This window comes from Pollachius pollachius (assembly GCF_949987615.1).
Source record: "Pollachius pollachius genome assembly, chromosome: 14".
Lineage (NCBI taxonomy): Eukaryota > Metazoa > Chordata > Actinopteri > Gadiformes > Gadidae > Pollachius > Pollachius pollachius.
This window is the reverse complement of record NC_136947.1, coordinates 4,304,495-4,313,777: the sequence shown is the minus strand read 5'-3', so window position 1 is coordinate 4,313,777 and position 9,283 is coordinate 4,304,495. Positions and strand designations below refer to the sequence as shown.

Here is a 9,283-nt window from a genome sequence, read left to right as displayed (position 1 = left end):
TGGTCGCCTTGGGATAACGATGTGTGCGACCGTTCTGCCAGAGGGTCCTGCCGCGGCATGGCTGGGCCTCGTCTTGTGGGCTTCAAAGACCGGGGCAATGTTAAAATGTTGGTTTTTCTTTGATTGATTTGAGAAAAAACAACATCTTCTATAGTCGTCAGTTGAGATGTCAACTGTTTCCTTGGCAGCCCAAACAAACATTTTGAAAAGGAAGGCAGCTTCCTTTATTTTTGACATTCCGTCAGTGATGTTCCCCATTTGTAAGAGACATTGCATTATGCACCCATCGGATTTGAGATATCTAACATTGACGTTCGTTGCCCACTTCATAGAACACACAAGTGCAAATATAAATTATATTTTATATGTAAAATCAATGGATTATGGTGTTCTTCTTGGCTACCTAGCATATCTGTGCTAGTAAGCCTACCACAAATTGAGCTCTTGATGAAAAGGTAATCTCCAACATTTCTATACCGTCCTGTAGCCTCCCGACAGACTTCTGCCACGACTGCAATCACCCCCCCCCCCCCCCCCCCCCCGCCCGTTTACATAAAGCCTCTTTACTGTATTGTTATGGCTGCAGTGCTATAAGCATGACTTCCTGTTTACAATGGAGAGTGGCACAGATGCATAAACACCAGAAATATGAAATCACTACCTCGCACGTCCCATGTATTCATTTCCCAACCTTTGCTTGTGTGTGTGTGTAGTTATGTGTGTACGTCTGTATTTATGTCTATATGTATGCGCGTATCTATTTATGTGTGTGTGTGTGTGTGTCTGTATGTGTGTGTATCTATATTTGTGTGTGTCGTAATCTGTCTGTATTTGTGTGTGTATCTATATTTGTGTGTGTCGGTATGTCTGTCTGTATTTGTGTGTGTTTACGTGTGTATTCATTTGTGTGTGCCATGGCTTCAGTCCACGCCTGCCTTGGCAGCAGTGGTCCCGAGTTAGTCACGGCTCTCGATGGCGGCTGCCACTGATTGGCCGGGGCCAGGGCGCGGTCTGCGGTGCGTTACTGAGACCCGGGCGACAGAGGACAGTGAGCGGGTCGGCCCGGGGTGCCCACCGCCGCCGCCATGGAGCCCACAGGCACCACACCAGGTAGAGGGGCGTGGGTGTACACACACACACACACACACACACACAGAACACCACACATATGTACACACACTCAGGGAAATAGGTACCATGGCAAATAGATATACACACTGGCACATATATATATAAACACATGTACACACACACATAAGTAAATGTACACACACACACACACAATCAGTACAATGGCACGTACATACAAACACACTGTCTCCCTCTCTCCCCCACACACAGACGCAAACACTCACTCCAAAATAACATACAAACTAATCAAATTATCGTCACACGATACTTCCTGCTGTCTGAGCGTTGAGCTGCAGGCCTGACAGCTCTCTGATGTTCCCGGTCTGTGGGTCGTATGAGGGTGGTATTTGTGATCATTAAATTCTGGGTGGAACGGGGAGGCAAAGAGTCAAAGCAGAGCCAAACATGGGATTTCCAGGAAAGAGCCTATACTTGTCATAATGAATCTGCATTCAACAGAGCCCACCAAGTAACCGAACCACTTTCGCCCAAAAGAAACCAATCATCGCAGTGGTTATTACAAAAAAACCCAATTATTCAACTTTATTAACATTGATGAGTTTTTTTTTTTCAGCAACATTTTTTTTGTAATATTCCAGTTCTTTATCAACAAATAGAAAACAGACTGTGTATACAACAGGTCGAACCCCTACAGCACTAAGCATTCACAATTGTAAAAATGAACAGTTTAATTAACGTTTTTTGTCTTGCGCCAGTCCGTTCCAGCCCCCTCACTGTCCCCCCTCCTCCTGCATCCCTCGCCTCGTTCCTCCTCTTCCACACCTCCGATCCCGACGCTCCCGACGCTCAATGTGGGACTCACGGGTAATGTGTGACGCCAAAAAACGTGTGCAATGTGTGCGGTGGCCAGGGCGTGGAGGAGGGAGCCGTCCGTATCGTAGGGGGGAGTCGGGGGGGTTGGGAGGAGGGGAGGGAGTGCTCTCCCCTCTGGCTTGGGACGGGCAAGCGGGCCTGTGACTATGGGAGTACAGTAGATACAACAGTGTTTTCCATTAATACACACTCCGCTTCTCTGCTTGCTTCTCTTGGCTTGGTATGTGGGCAGAGTGAGTCCTATTTTTTTTCAGCTTTTTCTTTTAAACAATATATCTTGTTGCGGTGTATGTATATATATTTATATATATATATATATCTATGTATAATTGTACATATATATAATCAATCATAATTATATATATATAGTTTTATTTCTGTATAAAATGATAGCAGGTTTGAGTCCAAAGGGCTTAGTCTCTCTCTCGCGCTCGCTCTCTGCTAGGAATGGTCGATTCTGTACAAGTGCCGGGAATATTGGCTGCTGCGACTTCCTCGGCCCGTGTCAACCAATCCGTGGTCCTCCGGGTCCGCTTGGGTCCAACCTCCCCGAGCAAGCGGACCGGGTGATTGGGCGATCAGGAGAGGGGAGGGGCTTTAAGGGCAACAGAGATTTTTTTTTGTGTTTTACCGTAATGTCCATTACCCGCTGGGTTTTCAAAGTCTGTTTTCTTTTTTACTCATAGAAGTTCTCCGGTGTGGAGTATGAAGGCCTCAATGCCATTGGCGTCTGTCCAAAAAAAATAAAAAATAAAAGACAAAAAAACATCCCCAAATCCGAAACCCAAAAAACCAAAAGAAACAACAAAAAATAACACACAAAATAACAATGTGCATTCCAGTTCTGTACACTGCTGATTTAGTCTCTCGTTAGCTGATTCGTCTCTCCCACTGTGTTTTACATCGCATAATTTAGGCTATGCTCTGTGAATTATTCGGCGCTAAAAAAAGATGAAAATAACCCCCCAAAAAAAGGCAGAAGGGGAAACGCTGGCGAGGGGACTCTTTAGAGCGAACCGCATTGCCGCAGCGCTAGCGGATCCGGGGGGGCCACCAGAGCAGGGAGCCAGATCAACGGCACAGCAGACCAAACCCCACTGCGGGCCGGGACTCGGCAGTTTCTCCTGTATTAGTGGCTAGGAACGTGTTAAAAATACATGTCCCTTGTGCTAAATTAACCTAGAAAAACACACCGACCCAAAAACAAAGGGAGAAAAACAAGAGGATGGGAATTAAAAAGATTCGACGAATAACCAGAAACGATCCGAAAAACAAAAACAAAAAAGGATTACGAATCCATGAAAGGAAATTACCAAAAGGTCCTCGAGTTGGGACCTTGAAGACCGAATAAAAGACAAATGTTAAAATGATTAAAAAAAACGAAAACGGCAACAACAACAATGAGCTAAATAATATAGTATGTCATAATGAGATTTTTTTATAATAGTGATATTAAAAATATTTCATCAACAAGAACAAAAGGTAAATAAAAGTAAAGAGAGAATCATCTCTTAGTGCTACCAGTAGCCTTGACAATCAGGAAGGTTTTGGCGTTTCGACGGCACGGGGGAAGCAAAGCCGCCACTCTGGGGGCGTGGCCTTGAGGGCGTGGCTCTGGAGGGCGTGGCTCAGAGGGCGTGGCCACATGCGTGGATCAGAGTGTTGTCGTCATCGTACCGCTCTCTCTGGGGTGACCTGTTGTCCTTCTTTTGTTTATTCGCTTTGTGTTGTTTGTTGGTTTGTGTGTTTTATTCCAAAAACACACACACTGTGTGCGGTCAATCCAGAAACGGGACTCTCCTTGTGATTGGCTCTCTCTCTCTCTCTCTCTCTCGGCGTCATGGGGAGGGGGGAAAGGGTAGTCAGGGGGTGTAGGGGGGGTGTTTGGCTAGGAGAGGGAAGGGGGTGGGGGTCCAATTGGCACACTCCTGAGAGGTAAGGGCGGGTGGAAGGGGCCAGGCGGAGGCGGGTGGAGGGTGGACGAGGAGAGGGTGGTGGTGGTGGTGGTGGTGGGGGGCTGGCTTGGCGGGGGCTGGGAGTGGTTACGTTGCATAGTGGTCAAAGCTGCCCAGGTACTCCAACGCCGCCCGGTAGCACAACTGGTACTGGTCCTGGAGAGAGGAAGAGGAAGAGGATCAGTAAAACCGTCAGGGTGCGGTTAGTCGAGCTGCATCACAGGGGGGGGGGTTACCGCCATGGTTGATTTTTATGACCTTTATGTATTTTCCCCCCCGCGTTCTGATATGTGTGCGTCCGCCCCCGCGTGGCTAAACGCGTCGGCATGGATGTGGAAACCTCTGTAAACACTTGGGAGGACTTGTGTACGTCTGTGCCATGCGTGCTGGGGCGTCGTATTGACTTTTAAACACTTTTCCGTCAGCGCTGCGGCGTCTGGCACGGCACGGGCCGGGCCAGCGCTGGCACAACCCAAAGGAACCCGTCTGGATCTCTTCTTCGATTAAACACAAACAATTAATCACACATTTCCCCCCTGAAGAAAACCGCAGATTTGACAATGGCCGGTAACCATGGAAACATTCCTTTGACTCACTGGAGCACATGGGCTGTCCTGTTACAATAAACCGATATTGGTTTAAGCCCTCTTAAGTCTCATTCAAACCAGATGAAGGGTTGGGGCCCTCCCGGTTGAATTCACGCAGAGTGGGTCATCGCTGTTGTTTGTTATTGTGTGTGTGTGTGTGTTTGAATGTGAATGTGCGTGTGATTGTGATCGTGTGTGTGTGTGTAATGATCGTGTGTGTGTGTGTGTGTGTGTGAATGTGTGTGTAATGATCGTGTGTGTGTGTGTGTGTGTGTGTGTGTGTAATGATCGTGTGTGTGTGAATGTGTGTGTGAGTGTGAATGTGAATGTGAGTGTGAGTGTGTGTGAGATTGTGATAGTGTGTGAGATTGCAATAGTGTGTGTGTGAGATTGTGATAGTGTGTGTGTGAGATTGTGATAGTGTGTGTGTGTAAGATTATGGTCGCGTGTGTGTGTGTGTGTGTGTGTTTACCTCTGTCTGCACCATGGCAGGCCGCTGGGTGCGAAGTGTCTTCACCGTCTGGAAGAGGTCCACCACGCCCTCGTACCTCATCCTCTCCAGCACGATGCTCAGAGTGATGAACACCCCGGTCCGGCCCACGCCCGCACTGACACACACACACACACACACACACAGAAAAGGGTCAGTTAATGTGGATTCTGGGCTTAATTGTTCAGGGTAGAAGTATCCTGTCCGTTCATTACAATCAGTCCACAACCCAGGGGGGGGGCATTAGCGCGGCTAAAGCTGTTTGACCGGTGCGGGGGAACACCAGAAGGAGTGGGATTCTCTTTGAAAGTACTCTCCAGAGGGGTTTATACTGCTTAAGATATCTTGGCAGGGGGGGAGAGAGAGATGGGGGGGGAGCAGCAGGGGTAATTTAATGGCGAGCATAAACACAAACGCTGCATTGCAATCCCTCCTTTTATCGGTATCCGTATAATATCGCCCCGGCCCCGTTATGTTCCGCTATGAATCATCTCAGGGCATGAAACCGGACATTTAGGTGGATCCAGACCGGGGGTCAATATTGTGCTTCCTATCAAAGATGTCCAGCAGATGGCACAGTACCGCCTTGATGTACGTTCGTCCTTGATCCTGGACCAACACGATTCAGATGGCGTGTCATTGGACACACACACACACACACACACACACACACACACACAGAGGGCTGTCCCCCCCCACCGGTCCACTCACCTGCAGTGTACAGTGATTGGTCCATCCTGTCCGAACTGCTCCTTGGTTTTGTGCACTTGGCCAATGAAATCGATGAAGCCCTCGCCGGTCTTTGGCACGCCCTGCTCTGGCCAATCAGTGAACTGGAACTGGCGGATTGTTCTGGACTGACCATCCTAGGAAGGTGACGCATACATTAGTGTGGAAGTTGAACGGCGGGAGGAGGGGGGGTGGGGAGGGGGAAGGTTAGTCAGCGTGGTCTCATTACAGCCGTGGGCCTAATATCAAGACCTCATCCGTCGGCTTTGTTTTCTCCGAGCGCAACGCCGTGTGGACACATCCGGCCTCTTTGAAGTTCTTTTTAAGTCTATGACCCAATTATACACAGTCTTACTCACTTTATGTGTGTGTGTGTGTGTGTGCGTCTATAGTGGGATTAGAGTGGGGCTGTGTGCTGTTCAGATGGCATGGAGGAGGTGTATTTATAGCTCGGTGAAACCACTGCATCACAGGGAGTTCCAGCACTCGGCCCCGGGGACTGCAGCCTGTGCTCCTCATGTGCATCACAGATAGAGCTGGCATCACAGGCACACACACACGCAAACATTAGTACAGGGACACACACACACACACACACACACACACACACACATATAGACACCTGCCCACACACTCATTAGATGCATGCACAAACAGACAGCCTCGCACCCTTATACAGAAACACAAACAAACTGACAGCCACGTGTACATGCATACACACAGACACACATACAGATGCATGCACACACACACACACACACACACACACACACACACACACACACACTACTTCGCGCTTCTCACTGCGAGCTAACACTAACTGCAGCTAAACATTTACGACAGAGCGTACGCTAACCGTCGCGCTCTCGCGTACGTTGTGATCATCTGTACATTTAAATCCCCCCTGCTTAGTGCTTACTTGATGTGTGAGCAAGCATCCCTGCCAGCCCGGCATCCTGAAATGAGTCAACCCGGATCACTTCATTAGCATAATGCACCATCACCTCCCCCCCCCCCCCCCCCCCTCGCCTACTGTTTGTTGTGTTTTTATGACACCCTCTGAAATATACACGTCCGCGAACAGGTCCCTTTATGAGAGACCGTTTCATAACAATGTAAGTGCTCCGGTATAACAAATAGACACACACAAACACACGCATACACACACAAAACACAGAGAAAACCACACATAACGACGCAAGGGCTCTGGCATATGCAAATAGGCAGACACAGACGCAGACACACTGGGGCTGGCGGCGAGGTCTGGGGGCGCACGTACCCTGGCGTCGGTGACCTTGAACTCCCGGAGGATGTACTGGGGCATGTTGTACTCGGCCATGGGGTCCACCACGAAGTACTGGTAGCGGGCAGAGCGTTCGGCGGGCCAGTACTGGTGGCACTTTTCCTGATTTGGGGAGGGGAGAGAGGACCCTGTCAGCACCCGCTCACCCATGTACTGAGTCAGAGCAGTCTTCTGCGCCTTTAATACAATGCCTAAATATACACTTTTTATTTAAAAAAAAAAAAGACTTCAGAAAAATGCTCCAGAGTGACACTGAGACGTTTTTTGGGAAAAGGAGTGTAGACCAAAGTAGACCAAAGTAGTCAAAGCGCTGCAAAACTTATCTTCCCAAAAAAAGAAAAGAAAGAGCTACTAACTGAAGTCAGCACGAAACAGAACCAAGCTCTTGTTCTGCCAGGTGGTACGCTGGCTTACTTTACTTAAATACCCTGTGCTGAATAAAACAGTTTGCCTCCATTTCGGAGGTTAGGATCCTTATGCGTGTGTGTGGCCAAGTGTTGACTCATGAATTTCACGGTGGCTAAATATTTCCACGATGGATAACACAGTGTTTTGGATTCCAGCCTGGTTTTGTGTTTGTCCCTCCTCCTCTCCCATTGTTTATTGTCTCAGTAATGTTCGTGGGGATTTCTAGAGGGGCCTGCAACACCTCTGAAGCATCACTTATACCCAGACAGAACACCTTACTGGGCAGTGTACGTTACAAAAGCGCGTTGGATCTCTTTGACGCATCTGACGATTAAATCGTACTTCTTAGCACATCAAGGCCAGAAATCGCTCTTTTGCAACATCTTCTCAAGTGACTTTTGATATATGAATCAGTCATCATGGACTTATATCCAAAAGCAAATTATTTATAGTGTTCTGGGTGAATGGTGTAAGGTGAAGTGGTGATTGGTCGGAATTCAAAAGCGACCAATCACAGGGGCGGCTGTGCGTCCTCGTACCCGCCCCATCTCCCGTAGCTTGGTGAGCATGACCACGATGGTGGAGTTGTGCTCCCACAGCATTCTCCAGAAGTCCTCCGTGGTCTCGGCTAGGGGGCCCTGGGTGGCCAGGTAGGCCTTCTGCTGTCTGCACACACACAAACACACACACCAGAGGACAGGAAGCAGTTAGGACAAAAGAGAAGATTTATATATATATACACACACATAAATGGTAAATGGACTTTTTCTGTAGCCAGTGGCCACCCGAAGCACTTTTTTGCCTCACAATCACACACTCATGCACACATTCACACACCGACGGCGGTGTCAGCCATGCAAGGCGACAGCCAGCTCGCCTGGAACAGTTAGGGTTAGGTGCCTTGCTCAGGGACACCTTGACACTCAGCTAGGAGGAGCCGGGGATCGAACTAGCATCCTTCTGGTTACCAGCCGACCCGCTCTATCTCTTTGAGCTACTGCCGCCCACATACATAAAAAACATACATACATGCATACATAAAAATTGCACATGCTGCATGTCAGACTCAACATCCCATGTTACTGACACCATCTATATGGATCCAAGCTGTACCTTTCACTTACAACTTACAATATTGCAGACCAGTTTCCCCATTACTATTCCTGTTATTGATTTAGACTACAAAAATTCGCTGATGCCTTGCACACAAATTATCTCACTGCCAGCGAAATAACATGCATAATAACAACTACACATAATACAACAGGGTAACTGGCCTTTGAAAACCTTATCTATCCACATAATGGTATTAAACAATAATACTAATAATAATGCTAATAATAGTCACAGTCAAGTGAACTCAAACGCTGTTGGGATTCACAGAGTGACAGTAGCGGTACACCGAGGCGGTGTGCTGCTCGGCTGCACTGCGCGCTGCTTGTTAGCCTACTTCCTGACGTCCCAGGAACAACCGGCCCAGTACTGCGCCCGCAGCCGCCTCCGCATCACACTGACAGGGGCATTAAAACAAATCCCTGCCAATTTGGTGCACCTGACAATTCAATTTACATGACTCTGTAATCTAACCGGAGCTGTATTAGCACCTGGCTTTCGTATTAAGTCTTCCCACGGAGACCCCAGAAACAAACAGTAGACTCTATGCTACTTCCTGTCAGGAAGAGGAGGAGGAGAGAGCGTTCTGTGTTATGTGCGCAGCGCTAATGACCAGCCCCCCGTTCTGTGCTGCCGTCCTACGTGACTCTCGGCTCCGGCGAGCAGTTCCTCCGACCGCCAACAGATGGCAGTGGAGCACCGGTCGGCGGGGACTCATAACGTGCTCTTCACA

General features: G+C 48.5%; 1 protein-coding gene across 1 annotated transcript in view; it reads right to left on the bottom strand.

Annotated features, from left to right (window-relative positions):
• Positions 1–1,651: 1,651 nt before the first annotated feature.
• Positions 1,652–9,283, bottom strand: part of LOC307085679 (receptor-type tyrosine-protein phosphatase F-like) — a 113,468-nt gene continuing 105,836 nt past the window's right edge. The window contains exons 22-27 of the mRNA XM_079750545.1: positions 8,888–8,972; positions 7,977–8,103; positions 7,006–7,131; positions 5,709–5,863; positions 4,980–5,115; positions 1,652–4,076 (exon numbers count right to left, since the gene is read on the bottom strand). Coding sequence (XP_079606671.1) covers positions 4,008–4,076; positions 4,980–5,115; positions 5,709–5,863; positions 7,006–7,131; positions 7,977–8,103; positions 8,888–8,972 — 698 coding nt within the window. The 3' untranslated portion in view covers positions 1,652–4,007. The remainder of the gene's footprint in view (positions 4,077–4,979; positions 5,116–5,708; positions 5,864–7,005; positions 7,132–7,976; positions 8,104–8,887; positions 8,973–9,283) is intronic.